Source organism: Cibotium barometz, chromosome 50, assembly GCF_041138505.1.
Source record: "Cibotium barometz isolate CiBa-2024 chromosome 50, ASM4113850v1, whole genome shotgun sequence".
NCBI classification, from domain to species: domain Eukaryota; kingdom Viridiplantae; phylum Streptophyta; class Polypodiopsida; order Cyatheales; family Cibotiaceae; genus Cibotium; species Cibotium barometz.
The window spans coordinates 40,064,634-40,086,013 of record NC_141095.1 but is presented as its reverse complement, the minus strand read 5'-3'; the positions used below and the strand labels follow the sequence as shown (position 1 = coordinate 40,086,013).

General features: G+C 41.3%; 1 protein-coding gene across 3 annotated transcripts in view; it reads left to right on the top strand.

Annotated features, from left to right (window-relative positions):
• The first annotated feature begins 7,917 nt into the window (after positions 1 to 7,917).
• Positions 7,918 to 21,380, top strand: part of PAP2 (Purple acid phosphatases superfamily protein) — an 87,983-nt gene continuing 74,520 nt past the window's right edge. Inside the window, exons 1-2 of one of the 3 annotated variants that reach the window (XM_086786930.1) lie at positions 7,953 to 8,070; positions 8,162 to 8,455. In XM_086786930.1, the coding sequence (XP_086643056.1) occupies positions 8,440 to 8,455 (16 nt within the window). In that variant the 5' untranslated portion in view covers positions 7,953 to 8,070; positions 8,162 to 8,439. Of the gene's footprint in view, positions 8,071 to 8,161; positions 8,456 to 21,380 lie in introns of all 3 variants that reach the window. The other 2 variants (XM_086786931.1, XM_086786929.1) reach the window with 2 other exon arrangements.

Sequence of the window (21,380 nt, the reverse complement as noted above, 5' to 3'; positions counted from 1 at the left end):
CTTCACTGAGGAATTCCAATAATGAAATTGTATCAATGCAAGATGGCAAGAGCCCTAGAATAATATAGTATTTGGGAAGGATGTTAAGAAAGGAGAAATGATGCTTTGGGAATTCTCAAAATGACACTTTATCCCCATTATTATCACTGGAATCATCAACTCAATTCATTAAGAAAGGAGAAAAGGAAATATTGTAACTAACAATGCTCACTAGAGTGTATAAGATATTTTGATTCACAAGAAACGAGAAAAGGAAATCCTACCTGTAATGATGCTCACTCTAGTGTTCCAAGTGGCTCACAAAATATATGAAACTAAGAATTTGTCTAGACCAAAAAGTTCTAGATGTCATCATGCTTTGATTTGAGGGATTTGAAGGTGCGTAATATACCACATAGTTCAAGTATGATATTTTTAAAGATTGATTTTAAAAAGGCTTATGACAAACTTGAGTGATTCTTAATCATCATGTCTAGGGGTAAACTTTATTGAATGGACCAAGCTCTCTTGTTTGGTAATGCTTTCATTAAAGTATTGGTAAATGGCCAACTATGGGAGAAATTTATGCTTAATAGATCCACCTCACAAGGATGTCCACTAACTCCCCTCCTCTTTTGCATTATAAGTGATTGTCTTTGCCTCACTTGTTCAGGATGCTCACGAAATCAAAGGTCTATAATTCCTAGATATTATAAGTCAAATGGCATTACAACAATTACCCACCATGATGCAAATGCATTACTGCACTCCTTCATAATAATATACTAATAATTCAAACATTTTAAAAATTCATGGATGTGCTTTATAGATCTTGGAGATCATGTATTTATCACAATAACACAAGAATCAAAACCTAGACCCCCCCCCAAATTTCTAATTGAACAAGAGGTCAAGTTATCCCAAATGGATATATTATGATTCTAATGGGTTTTGAGATCCCTCTCCATCAAAGATAGAAATGTATACTTGACAAACTGAGATCCAAATTTAATAAATCGCAAGGATGCCAATATATTCTTGCAAAGGAGATTATCTTATGTATGTACCTTGTTGGTAGCCCTTAAAATTAGATATTACGGAGTCACAAAGTGACATGTTTGTCCACCATCTAAGTCAAGTTGATTGTTGCTTTATACCATTTTATCTAAAATCTAACACTGTCAAACTATATTGAGACAACTTACCTCCTGTGTTATAAGCTCAAGGCTTCTATGAGGGAAACCTTTTTTTTGGATCCCTAAAACCTCTTCATGTCCACACCACAACCCCCTAAGCCAAAAATATCCAAGCGACCACCCCAGCACCCATTGCCACCCCAGTAGGTAAACCTAATAGGCAACACTTTGAAAAAGCACTAGAAACAAAGGGAAACTTTGCATTTGGGTTCCAAGTTCAAAGAAACCCATGCCCCAAGTCTCTATAAACACATCCATACTTTCCCATCACCCCCCATCGCATTACACCCACGTCCATTTTGATCACGATCTTAGCCTTGTTTACTCTGACCACATCTATAGCCACCTCCACGATGTGGATCCTTAGCAAAGAATAATTTTTGGATGTATTTAAGAAACTTGGATGTTTAAACCTTTCGGGAAAAAAAGGGAACATTCTTTATTTTAATGTACATTAGACATTTTATTTTTCAAATGATGTCATCTAGTGTTAAAACTTGATCAGATTCATAATTTTTATTATGAAAGCATAATCTTATAATTTTTATTATGAAGGCATAACCTTGTAAATATGTTTGCTATTATGGTTATGAAAGAAGAGCCTTAATAGGTCCTTAATAAGGGATCACTTATTTTGTTTGCATTAAGAATAGAAAGTATCCTAGAGTTTTGATTTCAAAATGGAAATACGAGTTGGGACCTAGTGGCTTAAGGACTCCCAATGGCTTTTCTAGATACAAAAAAGAATACTAATAATAAAAGAACTTTCAAGGTAGCCATTTAAAAAAACTATTTAACCATGAGTTTTTTAAAATACAATTGGGAGAAAAGTGATATGAAGGAAAAAGGAGAACTTACTTTTATGCACATTTGTGTGTGTGTGTGTGTGTGTGTGTGTGTGTGTGTGTATTAAGAGAGAGAGAGAGAGAGAGAGAGAGAGAGAGAGAGAGAGAGAGAGAGAGAGAGAGGCATAATTTGAAGATAAATTATTATTCCACATCCACGGTTGGCTCCTACAATGACAAATTGTTGAAAAAGATGCAAATTGGAGTAGAATGCAAGAGATAGTATGGCATTGATAAATCTACACCTATAAGAGAGAAAGAAAGAAAGCTATTATGGCCCCATTGGATGTGTGAGATCAAAAATAGTGCAAGGGTTCCATGTTATACTGAGCTAGGAAAATACTAAAAGAACCCATTAAAAAATAGACTACTTGCATGTCTATCATCATTGTCATCATTAACATCATCATAGCGAGCATATGGATATATGTGCAAATATATCTCTAAAGAGATATCTATGTTGTTTGGTGTAATTCTTATCCATCTAGAATATCTAGGATAAGGGAGTCCATGATTGTCAAAAGGCTTACCATGTTCACCCCACGAGCATCCCTGTGTCAATGGAAAATCTCTTGATTTGGAGTTGATGCGTGGAGGACTACCACACACTAGAGGCATGTGGACATTGAGTGTACTATATATATGCACTATCCAAGGTGACTTCATATAGTCGAGTGGTTGGTGTTATAGGTCGACAGGTACTCCTGGTGTGTTGTTTGTGACTTAGGTGGTTTGCCAACTGGTGCTACCATCTTATAATTTGAATGTAACGTGGTTACTCTTAATTTGTATATACTTATATAGGCCAAAGGCCATGGGACATGGAACATTAATAATGGATGTGGACATAGAGCTAAGGGCCAAGGCCACAAGGGTGGACACAATAATGTAGTGTGCAAATGAGGGCTCAAGTATAAAAAGGCAACTATGAGCCTAATGAGGTATCAATCATTTTACTAATCAAGATTACACATCTTCTTGCTACTTGCAAGTTTTCTTCTCCCATATGAGATTGCACATGTGTGTACTCCTATTAATGAGTGCAAATTTCTCTTCTCTACATGTTTCTCTCTTGTAGTGGTATCAGAGCCTCATCTTTGATCTTGGTCTAGATCTAGGGTTTTGTGTGAGTAAGGTTAGATGTGTTTTCTTTAGGGTAATAGTTGCAGCTAACCATAACCATGACTTACTTCACACAATTTGCTTACTTCTTGCACGCTTCCATAGTGTCCTTCTCCCATCTGAGATTGCACATGTGTGTACTCCATGATGTTAATGGGTGTAGATTTCTCTTCTCTACATGTTTCTCTTGTAGTGGTATTAGAGCTTGATTTTTGATCTTAATCTAGACCTAGGTTTTGTGTGCTCTTGATCTTGGGTTAGGGTTAGCTATGTTTTCTCTAGGGTAATAGCTGCAACTATGACTTACACGCATGATATGTTTGGGGTTAAAGATTTGACAAATTTAGCACTCCAACTATAAAAAATCTGTTCAAAACCTTGTGATCCAAGATTGTGCTGATTTTAGCATCACACGTGTTCCACTATTCCAACGATCTATTCAGGTTCTTAGATCATAGAAGTAGGATTCCAGATTTGTAGATGCAAGCATACACAAGATCCAAGATTGCTTAGCATCATAGACGATTTCCAGTGCTCCAATGATCTTTTCAAGTTCTAAGATTACAACATGCTCTCAATTCTTAAACTTAGACGTAGGCAAACGGAGGTGATCTAGAGATGTAGATGAATGCAAAAAATCCAAAGACATAGACAAACACATTAATGTAGCATCAGTATAGACAATATTGGATTCGACTCTCTGAGCAGATGATCCAGGATCAGACATTTTGTTTGGGCTCTGTGATTGTGCAGATGATCTAGCATCAAAACGATTTAATTTGGCTCTTTGATCGAGCAGATGATCCATTCAAGCTCTTTCATCATAGACAATCCAATATCAGACGATACAATTTGACTCTCCAATCATAGACGATCCGGTATGACGATCCGATTCCACTCTTTGATGGTAGATCCACATTCGAATCTCGTATGTTACAAGGGTAAGCTTGGCAAACGGAGAAGAGGTGCCAAGTCGAAGAGTTTGCTTAAATCTTCCTTTCCATGAGTGCCTTGGTAAAGTGCTAAGGAAGAGGATTAGATAACCTAGAAAGGAGGTGTTGAAAGAGATGCATGGCATCAACATTTCCACTTAAAGTCATTGCTTACATGATACCTTCCTTGCCAATCATTATGGACAAGGAATAATGGCAATGTTAATTGCAATGCAAAAAACATGGTTGGCACATGACATGAGGTTGCATGTATGATGCGTTGCTACTCATATTTCACATGTGAAGGATCCATATGGTTCAATAGGGGGACCTACTATTCTAACCAAGCTACCCTACGGTCTATGAAAGAGATGCAAAAACAAATTTCAGATTTGGGAATACTTCTTCTAGTGGTTCAATGATGGAAAGCCTTCAAGTGGTTTGACCAATAATGAGCAATATGATTAAGGAGGATCATATTAATGAGCTCAAGAGTAAATAATTACGTTTCAAATGTAGGGAGAAACGGAGCAAGGATCACTATAAAGCATGCAAGGCAAAGAAGTTATCTTTGAGCAAATTTTGAATTTGGGAATATTGTTCTAAGGGTCCGAATGGTAATGGGAATGAGCAATATGATTAAGGAGGATCACATTAATAAGCTCAAGAGCAAATAATTATGTTTCAAATGTAGGGAGAAATGGAGTAAGGATCACTATAAAGCATGCAAGGCAAAGAAGTTATCTTTGAGAAAATTATAAATTTGGGAAATTGTTCTAAGGGTCCAAATGATGATGGGAAGCCTTTAAGTGGTTTGACCAACAAGAGTAATGTGATTAAGGTGGATCACATTAATAAGCTCAAGAGCAAAGGCTTATGTTTCAAATGTGAGGAGAAATGGAGCAAGGATCACGATAAAGTATGCATGGCAAAGAAGTTATCTTTGAGCATGATTGTCACACGGAACAAGATGATGAAGGATTTGAGGAGGATGATGATTTTTTTTGTGGATTGTAAAATGATCATGAGGATAATAATCATGACCGTAAGCTTAGTGGGAAGTTTCCTTTTGATCTCGATGGTATTCATGATGGGGGGATTATGATGATGAATTACCTACTACCGTGTTTATTATGGATTCATCAAGGTGTAATGCTACTTTGTGTTCACTCTCTTATGATGGATATGCCGGTTTAAAAGGACAAATACCTTGAGACTTAAAGCTTTGGTAAATGGAAGAGTGGCACATATATTAGTGGGTGGATAGTGATATATATATGTGGATAGTAATATCGCACATAGCTTTGTGAATGGGAAGTCATTGTATAATCTCAAGTTGCATCCTATGGATTTTTGTTCTTTGTATATGGTTCACGTGGCAAATGGAACAAAGGAGGATTGTATAATGGTTTGCAATGATATAGATGTCATGCTTTCTAATAAATACACATGCAAAGTTGATTTACTAGTGTTGGACATGGTGCCAATAGACATTGTGTTTGGGTTATAATTGGCTATCCACACTTCGAACTTTTAACATGAATTTACAACAAGGTTTCATGAGCTTTATGCATGGAGAACGGTGTGTTGCATTGAAGAGATCTTGCTTGTCTAAGTTGGCATTGATTAATAGCACTAAACTCAAGAGAGAGCTTATGAATACGGAGTTTATGCATTATAGCTTTGCAAATGGCTTTGCAAAGTAGAGGTTATGGATGGGGATAAGTAAGTCTTGCATGAGAGTATGGATAAACTCTTGGATGAGTACAAAGATGTGTTTCGAATGCCCAAGAGTTTACCACTAAAGAGAGATGTTGATCATGGTATTGAGCTTGAACCGAATGTAAATGTGGTCAAACAAGTCTCCATGTAGGCTCACTAAGGTGGAAAAGGATGAAATTGCAAGGCAAATCAAAGAACTCTTGGATACAAGATGGATTGAACCAGGTCAAAATCACCATTTTCTTCACCCATACTTTTGGTGAAACATGGAACATTTCATATGTGTATTAACTACCGTGATCTCAACACAAGAATAGGTTTCCAATACCTCGTGTGGATGATCTTTTTGGTATTCCACATCAAATTGTTAGTGATCAAGATGTCAAATTTATGAGTTCATTTAAAAAAACTCTATTTGAGAGCATGGAAAACCAGGTTGACTCCTAGTATCACTTATCACCCTGAGACTGATGCAAACGAAGGGAGTGAATAGTGGGTGGAGACTTATTTGAGACACTATTTCCATGAGGCTCAACATGGCTCTTTCCGTTTTCTTACAATAGTATTCATCATGTGAGTATTAGCATGCCACCATTTGAAGCATTATATGGGTACAAGGTCAATGTACCAATGATGATCATCAAGCAAGAGGGTGTTAACCCAAATGCGAAATAAGAAGTAGAAAGGATGTAAGCATTACTTCAACAATGTAAGAGTAATATCAAGAGGTCACAAGAAATCATGAAGCATTATGAAGATAAGCATAGAAGGCCATTGGAGTTCCAAGAAGGTGATTATGTATTCTTGAGACTTCCTAAATCAAGATATAATTCGAGCAACACTAATACCAAGTTGGCTCATTGCTATTATGGTCCATACAAAGTTCTCAGGTGAGTTAGAGAGGTTGCATATTGCTTCCATCGACTACCAAGATACATGATGTATTCCATGTGTCACATTTGAAGGCTCATGTTGGGTTGGAGGCGCAAATTCTTGATGAGTTAAGTCCAATGGATCAAGAAGGAAGGGTTGAATATGTGCTGTGGGGGGGAGAGAATAACATTATTCACAAACGATACTGTATTTGATCAAATGTAATTGATTACCTCTTGAAGAAGCTTCATGGTAGCCCAATTATACAATGGAAGGATCTGAAGAGCTTTTGGGTGAATATCATGAGTGATATTGATCTAAACGGAAGCTATTTGCTTGTTGGAAATCATTATTATGATAGTTTTGGAGGCCCTATAAGTGAAGATTTTAGTTCTCATGTAAGAAATCTTTCATAGAATTTACATATGGATATGGGGAGCCATTTCGGAGTCGATTTGAGAGCATATAATGCAGTTTTTGGATGTGTGGAAGATATTATACTCTCATGGACAGATTTTGAGCCATGTACATTGAGCCATTACATGTTATATAGGGCCTACACGGTCATGGGTGTTGCATTCCATCTCATGGGTTGAATATTCATGTTTTCGAGGACAAAACTAACAGGAGGGGATGGGTTGTAACATGGTTACTCTTGTTTGTATATATACTTATATGGGCCAGAGGCCATGGAACATTAATAATGGATGTGGACATAGAGCTAAGGGCCAAAGCCACAAGGGTGGACACAATAATGTAGTGTGTTATGAGGGCTCAAGTATAAAAGGCAACTATGAGCATAATGAGGTATCAATCATTTTACCAATCAAGATTACACATCTTCTTGCTTCTTGCAAGCTTCCATGATGTCCTTCTCCTATATGAAATTGCACATGTGTGTACTTCATGTTAATGAGTGAAGATTTCTCTTCTCTTTAGCTTTCTCTGTTCTATCGACGAAGCTAGTGATGGTCAATTGTATAGAGAGAGAGAGAGAGAGAGAGAGAGAGAGAGAGAGAGAGAGAGAGAGAGAATGCATAGAAGATGAATTTGGGGAGGGACACATAAATTTTTTTGGTGAAAAGCCTTAATGTTATTCAATTCCTAAGGCTGACCTAAGACAAATAGGATGCTTGAAACTAATCAATAGATTATTTTTTTTCCAAAACTGGGACCTGTGGGCAGAACAAAATATAAGTTTATTTTCTTGATGAAACTTCGAAGTGGTGATGAATGGTCTTGATTGCATCTAGGCCTATAGAATGGAATGATATTGGACTACAATAAGCAAAACTCATTTTGTTGGTAAGGAAGTGCACCTGATTGCGAGGAGTATAGTAGCATAGCGGAAGGAAGCAAATGGGATGTCGGGTTGGTTGGGACGCACGGAAGGCGCTGGAGGTATAACCTCTGCGGCTCTGCTTTATGTGATTTTTGTCGATTGAGAAAGCATTAATTACATAATTCTTCTTGGAATGGCCTCTTTTTAAAGGGTAATTTTGGAAATCAACAGCGACAAGGCACACAGATTTTTGCTTCCTCTCAACGAAGCACTCTTGAAAAAAATATTTTAAAGGTGTCACGAATCAATCGAAGTTGGATGATCAGCTGGATTTCCGATCTTCAGTTATGAGGCAACTTCTCGTGAGGGGAGATAAACCAAACTTGCCATGCATGGGATCAGTGCTGTGCTGGTGCCACCGTAGCATGTATGATCAATGACGGAGAGGCTGGTTTCCTCTTCTTGAAGGAGGAATCGGTGGCTGATGGATGTTGGTTTGTGGTGGTATGCTTTTGGCGCAGCGCTGCGATCATGAGTCGGTTGTATTTCAGTTTGAAATATATTGCATTGCAATGATGACTTCTCCAAAATGTCCCAAAAAGAAGGAGAATCCGTCTCCTCATATTATGTATGAAAATGCTGTTGAAGATAACACAATTCATGCATATTTTTTTTTGAAGAGGGGAAAAAGCGGATGTTTGAATTACCACTCCATCATCCCATCATTCAACAAGGTTGGAGATGGTGCCGGAACTTGCATATCAAATGGTTGCCATCTCGCATAGATTCATCAAGCATGCATAAGGGCCTTATAAGGCAAGGCTAGGCTAGGCTGAGTATACTCAATCACCTAAAAAGGATAACGATGCCTACAAAAAAAGAAATTGGGGGAGACGGATTGTCCCCTGGTTCATTCACTATAAAAGCGCCACCTATCATGTACATCCCGCACTTGGATGCCTTGGACATACTACACCAACACAAGTGCAAGGTCCAAAGCCTAGACACCAGGCTTTGAGTCATGAGTGTACCACCAAGGGGTAGTCAGAGTGGTGCTCATTTGGCACAGGTTAGTATCATGCTCATCCTATATGTCATTGTAACCCTCTTATATGATGTAATGTGTTGTGTCATCCCGGGCGTATCAGTTTGGGGCCTCTTGGGTGCCCATAGGCAGGGCCCATGGCCCAAAGGGTCGGTTTTTCACCCATGACCAGCCCTCAAGGCCTTGTTGGCCTGCATATACAACAGTTGGCCAGCTTTCTGCACCCCTCCCTTCTGGCCTCCCCAAAAAAAATAAATTAATAAAAATCCCCATATACGAAGCTCGGGAGTAAACTCACAGTGGTGATTGATGAACTGTGTTGGGGAAAGGGTGTATCTTTTTAGGGATGTATATGCGGGGCAGCCATGACATGACCGCGTAGGTGCCACCGTCCGCGCTGCAGACTCGCCCATAAAGATGTACTAGTAACTGTGTAGTAGTTGTCCACCTCCCAAGGCCGTTTGAGCTCATCTTGTTGAACAATGCTTTCTATTCTTGGAAATCCCATGAAGTAAAGTTACGGTGTTGAGTACATTCAATCCAAAGGTGGAGAGTCACCTAAAAAGGATAACGATGCCTACAAAAAGAAATTGGGGGAGACGGATTGTCCCCTGGTTCACTCACGAGAAAAGGACCTATCACGCACTTGGATGCCGTGGACATACTACACCAACACAAGTGCAAGGTCCAAAGGCTAGACACCAGGCATTTTGAGAGCTTTTCTTTAGGGACGAGTCATGAGTGTACCACCAAGGGGTAGTTAGAGTGGTGCTCATTTGGCACAGGTTAGTATCATGCTCATCCTATACGTCAGTGTAACCCTCTTATATGATGTAATGTGTTGTGTCATCTCAGGCATATTAGTTTGGGGGCCTTGGGGCTCTTGGGTGCCCATAGGCAGGAGGGCCCATGGCCCAAAGGGCCAGTGCCCACGGGAAAGAGGCAAAAAGGGGATTTTCACCCATGACCAGCCCTCAAGGCCTTGTCGGCGTGCATATACAACAGTTGGCCAGCTTTCCCCGCACGCGCGCGCGCTCTCTCCCTCTCTTGCTCTCTCTCTCTCTCTCTCTCTCTCTCCCCCCCCCCCCTTGGCCCTCCCCAAAAATAAATAAATAAATAACAAAAAACAAAAAACAAAAAATCCCCATATAAGGGTGGTCTCAGCCGGTCACTTACCAGGTGTTGATACCACTGCCAGAGGCAGCCCTTAGCCCTTAAAGCAAGCTAGATGAGGTCTACATCAGCCCAGATGTGCATAGAAGCAAAAAAACACAAGCCTTCCGGCTTGTAGGAGTATAAACGCAACACATCTTGCTGTCCAACAAAAGGTGAGTTCAAGGGCTATGGGTAAGGGTCAAAAAGGGATTTTCACCCACGAAGGCCTCAAGGCCTTGTCGGCTTACATATACAGGAGTTGGCTAGCACACCACCTCCCTGTAAAAGTGTAAGTGTATACAAGAGAACACTCACAAGAAGTAGGATCTTTCACATCACAAAACTTTAAAACGCAAATTGCACAATAACAGAGATAGAGAAGAATATTGTATTACTGAAGTGATACAATAGATGGCAAAGCCCCACACCTGTGTGCTCTTGTGAAGGGAGTTTCGATGGCTGATCTGGAATTGCTAAAGCCTAAGATAGAGGTTGTTTGCTAGTAGAAGCTCGGTAGTAAACTCACAATGATGATTGATGAACTGTGTGGAGAAGGGGTTGGCTTTGTATCTTTTTAGGCATGTATACGTGGGGCGGCCATGACATGATTGCGTAGGTTTGTGGTCATAGTTGGTGCCACCATCCGCGTTGTAGACTCAACCTATAAAGATGTACTAGTAACTGCGTAATTGTCCACCTTCCAAGGCCATTTCAGCTTATCTTGGATCTTGTTTGGATCCCAAGTGTCAAGACAAGGTGTCCAAGAGTAAAGTCTACGTACTTGATGTGTGGACCATTACGAGATAATGGTCCAATGTGGCATTTAGCCTATTTGGCAGTGTGCCAGATCTAATCCAAGCTGTCTCTAAACCACCTTGTCAACTAGGCCACCTTCCCGTGTGAATACGGGGATGCTGGGTGTCCGAGCTACTCAACTATGGCTACTCCTCATAATGGGGGCCGTACAAACATGATCTAGCCAGTGCATAGATAATACAATATGAGGGTGGAGCATTGAACCCCTCTCCCTCCCCCCCCCACCCCCACTCGCGTCCCCCGCCAGCCCACCCCTAACAAAGAAAAGAAAGAAACCAAACTTCTAAGGGTGATCTCAGTCCTAGTCACCTCATCTCATATTCTTGCACGTACTAAGTGTTGATACCACTGGTAGAGGTAGTTCTCACTCCTAGAAGAGGTCTACATTAGTCCTAGTTTGTGACATGAGCGATGTTAAGAAAAATGTAGTGGTAAAATGTGCACATAATATCACATAAAATGTTGTTAGGGTTGTTAAAGCTTGTGGATCCGAGCTCCCATGGAGATGGTGATGATAAGAAAGACTTAATCTTATACTAATTAACAATGTGATTAGTACTAATCTAAGCTAGGGAGGATGATACCTAAACACAAACATGATGAATACCCTAAACTAATTAAGCTTTAGACTCGAGCACAATTAGGTTACAAGATTAAGACTTGAACTTATAAAGAGGCTTGAGAGCTTGCTTGATTCCATTGATTGAAAATAACCCCTTTTATATGAGGGAGGTACAACAAGACTTTGATAGCTCATGTGGGATAACTCTGACTAGGTGACTTGGCACTCTAGCATCACTCATTTCAACACCCCTCCTTGATGCTAGATTGGGTACAATTTTTAGGCTTTCACTCTTCCTCTCTCTATTCTTGTGCTAGGCTACTTGGGTCCTTGTGCTAGGCTACTTGGGTCCTTGTGCTACTTTGGCTCTTGTACTACTTTGGCACTATAGCTACTTTGGCTAAAAATTTCAGCTTGAGTGCATCATATGGCCTTGGAGGTTGATTGCAACACTTTTTGTAGAGATAAGAGGAATGAAGAATATAATGCTTTTTTTTCTCTAGAAGAGTGAGTCTTCTGTTGGAGCGTCTTTGATCTCGATGTGATTTGCTTGCTTCTTTTTGTGATAGTGGCTAAAATTGAGCTTATCAATGAAGTTTTCAAAGGGGCATTTTTCTTAGCAATGTTGTTCTTAATGAGGCCAAGTGTCATTTGTAAAAAAATTCAGCTCAAATACCTTAAGGGTAGAATTGCGCCTGTTGTAGGGACTGGTTTCTCCTCATGCAGTTGATGAAACACCTTGAGATTCAAGATGTAGACTCCTTGTAGTATGCTCTAGGCACACCTAAAAGGTCTTAGGGCAATTTGGAGTGTAGACGGCTGTATATCAGATTCACTGTGTAGAAGGTGCAATTGAGGATTTTCTTTGGTGTGATTGACCGTCTAGGGGCGTGGAGTAAGTGTCTAAGAGATCTTGGCCAATGGTCAAGAGGATTAGGAGAATAGAGCTCTGCAATCTCAGCCTCTCTCTTGAGTAGGAGATAAAGCTGGGATTGAGTGAGTGATAATAGCTATTGACCTGAGATTAATGCAATGTGAGCTAACGGAGATGAATACTAAGATATAGGGAGCAAGAGACTGGCTCTGATACCATGTTAAAAGCTTGTGGATCCAAGCTCCCATGAAGATGGTGATGATAAGAAAGACTTAATCCTATACTAATTAACAATGTTATTAGTGCTAATCTAAGTTAGGGAGGATGATACCTAAATACAAACATGATGAATATCCTAAACTAATTAAGCTTTAGACTCAAGCACAATTAGGTTACAAGATTAAGACTTGTACTCATAAAAGGCTTGAGAGTTTGCTTTATTCCATTCATTGAAAATGACCCCTTTTATATGAGAGAGGTACAACAAGGCTTTGATAGCTCATGTGAGATAACTTTGACTAGGTGACTTGACACTCTAGCATCACTAATTTCAACAAGGGATAGTGCACACATGCACATAAATAAGTGCTAGGAGCACATTAGGTGTTAGGATTAAATGAATGGTTGTAGACCTTATTCTAGCACATAGCACTTATAGTAGTATAGGTACATATAAGTGCACACCTAGATGCACACATGGCATAAGAGCATTTGCTTGCTATATTATTTGTATACATGTGTCATTGTTACTATACGGGCCTAAGCCTATCACTTGTAGTAAAAAGAGACATCTCTATATCTCTTCTCTATCTCTATATTATATTATCTTAAGGAAGAGTTTCACAAAGCTGCCACATGTGGCAAGAATTTGGAGGTTCGGGAAGGGGAGGAGGAGGTTTGGGTAGAATTTGATTTTGGAAGCCTCAAAAGACGTGCGAAGCACGAGTTCCCAACTCGTTAACAATAATAGAACTTGTGCTTTCCAAATCTTCATGACTCTTGCGTTTCTCCCTTTATCCCCTTCATGTTGGTTGTCATCTTCTTTCTCTCTGTGTATGGGACCAACACCAACAGTGGTATTTGAGTTGAGCTGTAGAATTGATCGTCGCCACAATTGTTGGTTCAAAGTCGCTCACAACTACTGGTATAGAGTCGTCGCCGCCATCTTAGAGCCTCTGTTGTCGCTTCATAGCCCAGCGCTGCCAAGTTCGCCTCCTTTTGCCCGCTAGATCGGGCGGCACATGTGCAGAGGCTCTGCCACCTCTGCCATGGCAGCTGAGTGCAGAGAATCCACCAAGATTGGTGGCGCCACTTGTCTTAGCCATGCTAGCCACCGACCTGCCATCAATGCTTAGCTGTTCTGGAGGGCGAAACCGTCGGGCGGCTACTGCATATCTCGGTATGCTAGTGAGTTTCGAGGCACACTTGTTGTTGCTCGTTGTCCAAAAGAGCCACCTGCCTGCGGCCTTTTCTTACTTGCACCTGCTTGTAGCCATCCAGTGGCATCATTGTGTCTACCTGGAGGCCTTTTGTTGATAGGATGGTGTTGTTGGCGCCTAGAGGCCTATGCCCTTCTTTGGTTTGTGGTGGTTTTCTGCCACCTATACACATCCACAAGGTATTCACTGTCTAAAGCTTCCGAATCTTTGTGACTGTGGGGAGCATAAGAAGAGAGAAGAGGCGAATCAATACACACTAGCATTGTGTTTAAAGAGGGAAGTCATATAAGGTTTCTTTGACCTGCATACATCATTTTTGGCAAAATCAAAGGTTTGCCTGTTGTATTTTTGGGGATTCTTGTTTATAAGGGGAAAATTAGTGAAGTGGGACACTGGGAGCATCACAAGCATCCCGGAACATTTCTTGTTTAGTTCCGGGAGTTTAGCTGATTCAAATACACATCTTGTTCTTGGTGTATTTTAGCAGCTGCATCTAACTTCAGTTCAAATCCCGATGTTTTTTACACATTCTCGTGAATCTCATACTCTCTTACCATCATTTGGGGCTACTTAGCGTTCTTTTGTCAATTCAAGGGGAGAGTTCTCTAGTTTTGTTTTTGCCTAAGGTGTGAGAGATCAAGTTGTGGGGATTATGGCACAAAGAGGTCAAGATGTGTTGGGATTTCTTTCCACAGAAGATAAATTGGATGGGTCAAACTATTCTTTGTGGAGCTTTATATCAAAAGCATTTTGGCAGCCAAGGGTTTATCGTCTTTGGCGATGAACCCCGTCCTCCTTCGGTAGAACCACCCCCAAATCCTAGGACTATTGCTCAAAGTGGTTGCACAACAGAAGCAGCTGGTCCAAAGGCACCTACTCCATATCAAAGAGGGTGGGATTCTCGTGATGCTTAATTTCCCTTTCAGTAAAGAGATCTATCATACCCCACATCCGGTCATGCGGGACATCCAAAGCTGCAACTCAATTTGTGAAAGATACCTTTCCCACTTATACTGTCTCTTGGAGACATACACCCTCTCAGCATATTCTCCATGATTTGGTTTTTGGTTCGTCCTCTTTGTTTGACCATCCGACTCGGGATGATCCGGAGATGACATACTCAAGCATGTTTCCAACTTGGAAAACACCGATTGCCAGAATTGTGTAGTGAATTTGGGATCCCTGTCAATAACAATCTCCTCGGGCAGTCCATAGAGCTTATACAACTTCTCCACAAAGAGCTGAGCCAACTTGCGACACCTTATCGTTGACTTGTTAGGGATAAGTCTAGCCATCTTTGTCAATCAGTCAACTACGACCCAGATTGACTCGTGGTCTCTACTAGTCCGGGGTAATCCAACCACAAAAGTCCATTGAGAAACCTTGCCACTTGTTCTCAAGAATGTGCAAAGGATGTAACAACTCTCCAACTCTAAGTCTTTCAGCTTTATTAAGCCAACATTGGGTACTTTTTGACTGGCCCTAGGGCCCAAGATCCTCCCGTGGTTACTGTCTTCACCGCCCACAGGCACTTTTTCATCCGCCCATAGGCGATGTCGCCAAGGAAGCACCATGTGGGGTTTTGGTCCTAGACAAACATTGTAGCATGCAATAGGTTGATCGTCATAATGCGCAACAAAGCCTTCTTTAATCCTGTGAGTTGCAATTCCACTTTACTTTAAGAGAGAAGAGAAGAGAGAGAGAAGATAGACTCGACACAGTATTGGGTCCCAATCACCCAATTGCAAGCAAGAGTATTTGATTATATTTCTTTGGAGAACTTTGTACAACGAGTATGAAAGATGACTAAGGACTGCCCAATGCAAGGACAAAGTAGACCGAACATAGGCTCCAAGCTCCCTTGAATAACTCTTTGATAACCACTATGCAATCCGAGAACTGAGGTATTGCACATATGCTGGCTGAATTTTGAAGAAGCTCTTTGTGGAGGCCTTGTGGCTGTAGCACAATAAAGTGCTGATTTGCTGAATGTATGCACAAGCCCGGAGGCTCTAGGCACACCTCATTGCTTATGATTTCTTGTAGACTGATTTATGAGAATGATTTATGCTGTGACTGAAGCATTTGCTTATATATGGATTATGGCTGCTGGTCAGTTCTTTCTCCTGCTGTCAGCCTATTTTGTGGACAAGAGAATGCCAGATCCGCTAGCATTAATGGTGCGCATATTATCCACGCTGTCCTTTGATGCTGGCCGACTGGAGCATACCTGACTGCTGCTGATGTGTGCTTTATGCTGGGCCTGGCCAACTGGAGCATGTTTGCATGCCATGCTGGCCGACTGATGGTTGGAGGCTTCTAGAGGCTGTTGACTAGCTGCCTTTGCTCTCCATGCTTGCTGTCCTACTGAATGTGGCTGGCTAGGCGGCTAGCTATGCTAGCTGACACGCCAAGAAAAGGGTGGCATAGGGTCCTTAGACCCACATGTAAGGCAACCCCCATGATGTGGTGCCTTATGGGCTGGCCCATGTAAGAGGAGTGATACATGCAGACTCTCTATGGCTTTGGAGACTAACCTATGTAGCTCGTGCCTTACATGCCCTGGACTGGGGCTCACAATGGGGCCATGGCATACGACAAAATATTCCTAAAAAGGTATTCCTACTGCATAAATGTTGCACTGATGTAGAGCCACTGTGTCACATAGCACTCTAGTGCAGGGTGCATGTGACATTCCCTCCTGCTTGGCTTGGTGGCAGGTTCATGGCTTCCAAGTAGTTGGCTAGGAGTTGGGGGTACTCTGGAAAGAACTCTTCATTGAGCCATACGGCTTCATGGGTACCACCGTCCTTGAATTTCGTGTAGAACTGTTGTTGTCTTCGACCGGGTCCATGCTTCCATCTGTGAAGGAGAATCTCTTCAGGCTCAAAACTTCGGCTTCGTCTACCGGGTCCGGTTGTTGCTCATCTGCAATATCTTGCAAAGCTGAACCAATGTAGGAAAAACATTATGCATAGTCCAACTATTTGGAAGCTTAAGCCCTATGGAGACATCACTGATCTTTTTGATGATAGGAAAGGGTCCGAAGCTACGAAAGGAGAGTTTGGGACAATTCTTGCCCACTTGCTTCAACCTATGCTTCATTATCCGGAGATATTCCCAATCTGTTGGATAGGTGTCATCTCCAGATGGTGTCACGCTAGTGGCACACTCTTTAGTCTCTAGGCATTTTTGGGATTTATAGCATTCATTTCCATTTTTTCCTATTTACACGTTTTTGGGTGGAGGAACTTTTCTAGAGATCCATTCATCTTGTGCCTATATATATGAGGCATTGTAGTTCATTTCTAATCAAGTTGGCTTCTCTCATCTCTTCTTTCTCACATGGTATCAGAGCAAGGTGGTGGCGCACATAGAGCCTCCTTATCCTTCTTTCTCTCTACCTCTAGTCCTCTTCAACAACCCCGCTTTCAATGGCGTTTTTTCATTTTTTGATTTTCTGCTAAACGAATGCATTTTTTGAGGATTGTGTCTGCGTGCTTGTCTCACATGACATGGTTACAGGTCTACCAAAGCTTCAGAAACCTCGCCATCACATTTGTTCTTCTTGTGCTCAAGAAAAGCAACATCGGGCTTCTTTTCCAGAGGAGGCTACTCATAGGGCCACACGCATACTTGAGCTTATTCATGCTGATCTTGCAGGACCTATGGAAGTACAATCGCTTGGTGGATCCAAGTATTATATGCTTCTTGTGGATGACTTCTCTCGCAAATCATGGGTTTATTTCTTACCTAAGAAGTCTGATGCTCTTTCTCATTTCAAGGTTTGGCTTGCCCAAATGGAGAATCAAGCAAGTCAAAAGGTATCTTTTCTCACGACTGACAATGGAGGTGAGTTTACAGCATTTGAGGATTTTCTAGCTTCAAAAGGCATACAATGACAAACCACCATACCCTACACTCCTCAGCAGAATGGTGTGGTTGAAAGAAAGAATAGAACGGTGAAGGAAATGGCCCGCTCCCTCTTACATCATGCGAAGCTACCTTCCTCCTTTTGGGGTGAGGCTATAGCTACTTCAGTTTATCTTCTCAATCGCTCTCTTACGAAAGCAGTGGACGGCATGACTCCAGAGGAGGCTTTCACAGGCCACAAGCCTACTGTTTCTCATTTTCATGTCTTTGGTTGTGTTGCTCATGTGCATGTGCCTTCTTCTAAGAGGAGGACTCTTGATGCTAAGTCCAAACCTATGATATTCACAGGATATGCTTCTCGCTCCAAAGGGTTCCGTTTTTGGGATCCTTCTCGTGAGGATATTGTTCTTTCACACGTGATGCCATCTTTGATGAGCATGTTTTTGGTCTTGATGAGTTACCACCTTCTACATCTCTCTCAGATTCATTTCCATCTCTTGAGCTTGAGTCTCTCTCATTCCCTACAGTCTCATCCTCATCTACACCATCAGTTCCTACTTCATCCCCTCCATCCATTTCGATTGCGACACCTACTACTTCATTGGATTCTACACGGACTTCTGGTCCTCCAAAATGGGTTCGCTTTCTACTTCAGGATTCAGGTATATCACTTTCAGATGCTCAACAATCTACTACACGTGTCTTACGTACACGCCCTTCACAACAATCTACTACACGTGTCTTACGTACACGCCCTTCAGTAAATATTGCCTTGATGTCTCGTATTGGTGATGTGTTTGAGCCTGAAACGGTTAAGGAAGCTCTTTCCTTACCACATTGGTGTGAAGCAATGCAAGCAGAGATTTCTTCTATTGAATCTAATAACACATGGCAGTTAGTTCCATGACCTTCACATAAAAAGGTCATTGGTGTTAAGTGGATTTTCAAAGTCAAGTTTCATTCTGATGGTACTCTTGGTAAGTACAAGGCACGACTTGTTGCTAAAGGTTATGCTCAAAAAGAAGGTGAAACTTTTGCTCCTACTGTCAGATATTCTACTATTCGTGTTGTTTTTGCTCTTGCTTCACACTATGCCTGGCCTATATATCAAATGGATGTTAAATCTGCCTTCTTGAATGGAGATTTAGAGGAGGAAGTTTATGTGGCACAACCTGAAGGTTTTATTGCACAGGGTCATGAACATGATGTGTATTTATTACAGAAAGCTCTTTATGGTCTTAAGCAAGCTCCTCGAGCTTGGTATCAGAAGATTGACAGTTTTCTCCTTTCTCTACATTTTGAGAGAACTCATGCAGATCCTAATCTTTATGTGCTTATTGTGGATGATGATATATGCATTCTTGTGCTTTATGTGGATGATTTGACACTCGCTGGCTCTAATTTGGACCTACTCAAATGGGTTCAAACTCAACTCACAACATCATTTGCCATGACTGATCTTGGACTACTCCACTATTTTCTTGGTTTAGAAGTGTGGCAATTTGCTTCTGGCATCTTTCTTTGTCAAAAGAAGTATAATTTAAGGTTGCTTGAGAAATATGGCATGCATGATTGTGCATCACTCACTTGTCCCATGGATCCTAATTCAAAATTATCCAAAGATGATGATTCCCCTGAGGTTGATTCTACAGAGTATCGCCAACTTATTGGTTCTCTACTTTATTTGGTTAACACTCGGCCAGATTTCTCCTATGCTATGAGTATTCTCAGCCAATTCTCTTCACAGCCTCGTCGATCTCATTGGCAGGCAGCTTTGAGGGTTCTTCGATATCTTCATGGAACTCTGGAGTATGGCATTTCTTATGCAGGTGGAGATACACTTATTGGTTACTCAGTTCTGATTAGGCAGGGTGTATTGATACTAGGCGTTCCATGTCAGGCTATTGTTTTATGCTTGGTTCCTGGGTATGTAGAACCCATTACCCCTATTATTGGGAAGCTGAGGCTTCATGTGCAGGGTTATGTGGACAGTGAGGAATTCTATATCATGCCACTTGATGGGTGTGATGTTTTGTTGGGTATGCCATGGTGTCATAGAGTACATGGGGTGGTGGATACGCACAATAGGAAGATCTCATAGAGAGAAAGAACATATTTTGGATGTAAAGCTTAAAGGGGAATCTGTTCCTATTGTATCGGCTTCGGCCATTTCATCAGTAATGAAAAAGCATCTGTCCGCATACTTGGTTTTTGTAAAGGATGCAAAAGATGATGAATCTCAATCTAATTTGTCTATGTTAGATAAAGACATGACTGATTTCCTGCGTGAGTACCAAGTTTCCGAGTCATTGCCAGGAGAACTTCCTCCTGAAAGGCCAGAAGATCATGCTATTGATCTTATTCCGGGGAGTACCCCACCAAATAGACTGCCGTACCATGTTAGTGCAGCCCAACAAGAGGAAATTATGAGCCAGGTACAGGAGTTGTTGAAAAAGGGATTGATTCAACCTAGCTCATCATCCTTTTGCTCACTTGGGCTCTTAGTGCAAAAGAAAGATGGTTCTTGGCGCATGTCTATAGATTATAGGGCGTTAACCAAGAACACCATCAAGAATCGATTTCCTATTCCGAGGATCGATGATATATTGGACTGCTCTATTGGACCGCTTAAAGGGCTCCACAGTCTTTAGTCGGATAGACTTGAAAAGCGGGTATCATCAGATACGCATTAGACCCGAGGATGTGCATAAGACATCATTTCGGACCACCTTTGGACTATATGAGTTCTTGCTCATGCCCTTTGGCTTGACAAATGCTCCCGCCACCTTTAACAGGATGATGGACAGGATTTTCCGGCCTCATAGAGCGTTTGTGGGCACATTCTTTGATGACATGATTGTGCATTCACGCTCAGAGGAGGAGCATAGGGAGCATTTGGCCACAGTGTTTTAAGAACTCCGAAAGCATAGGTTGGTCATAAATGGCAAGAAGAGTGAGTTCTTCTTGGAAGAAATACACTTCTCGGGGCACATCGTGTCTAAAGATGGAGTCCGTATGGATCCTTCGAAAGTAGAAGCAATTCTCAATTGGCCAGATTTGAGGACCGTGCACATCGTGTCTAAAGATGGAGTCCGTATGGATCCTTCGAAAGTAGAAGCAATTCTCAATTGGCTTGATTTGAGGACCGTGCACATCGTGTCTAAAGATGGAGTCCGTATGGATCCTTCGAAAGTAGAAGCAATTCTCAATTGGCTTGATTTGAGGACCGTGCTCTCACAGAAACTCAGTACAAAGGACTTCGTGTGAATATATGCTCTTATGTGTGTATGTGTGTGGAGTGCGTGTGTGAGAGCATATCTTGATACAGAGTTCTACACCCACTAATGGGCACTGATGACGTTAGTGGGGATGTCGTAGTATCTAGTCCATACTATGCATAATGGAGTTGATAGTTATAAAGTCTTGTGGGTTGACAACCATAAGTACATAACATGCACATTCCTAAAAGGTGAATTTGGACATGTTCCTGGATTCATCTAGGTATATAATTCAGCCGTATTAGCGGACATGTAGATTTCACATTGTGAAGTTTTCGTCCCAGTTGCGGCTAGTTGATATTGTGCTTATTCTTTCTATCTTTAGCGGTGCATTTGCCCTATCAACTACTTATTTGCTGTACTAATTCTTTCTATTTGCTACTTCCC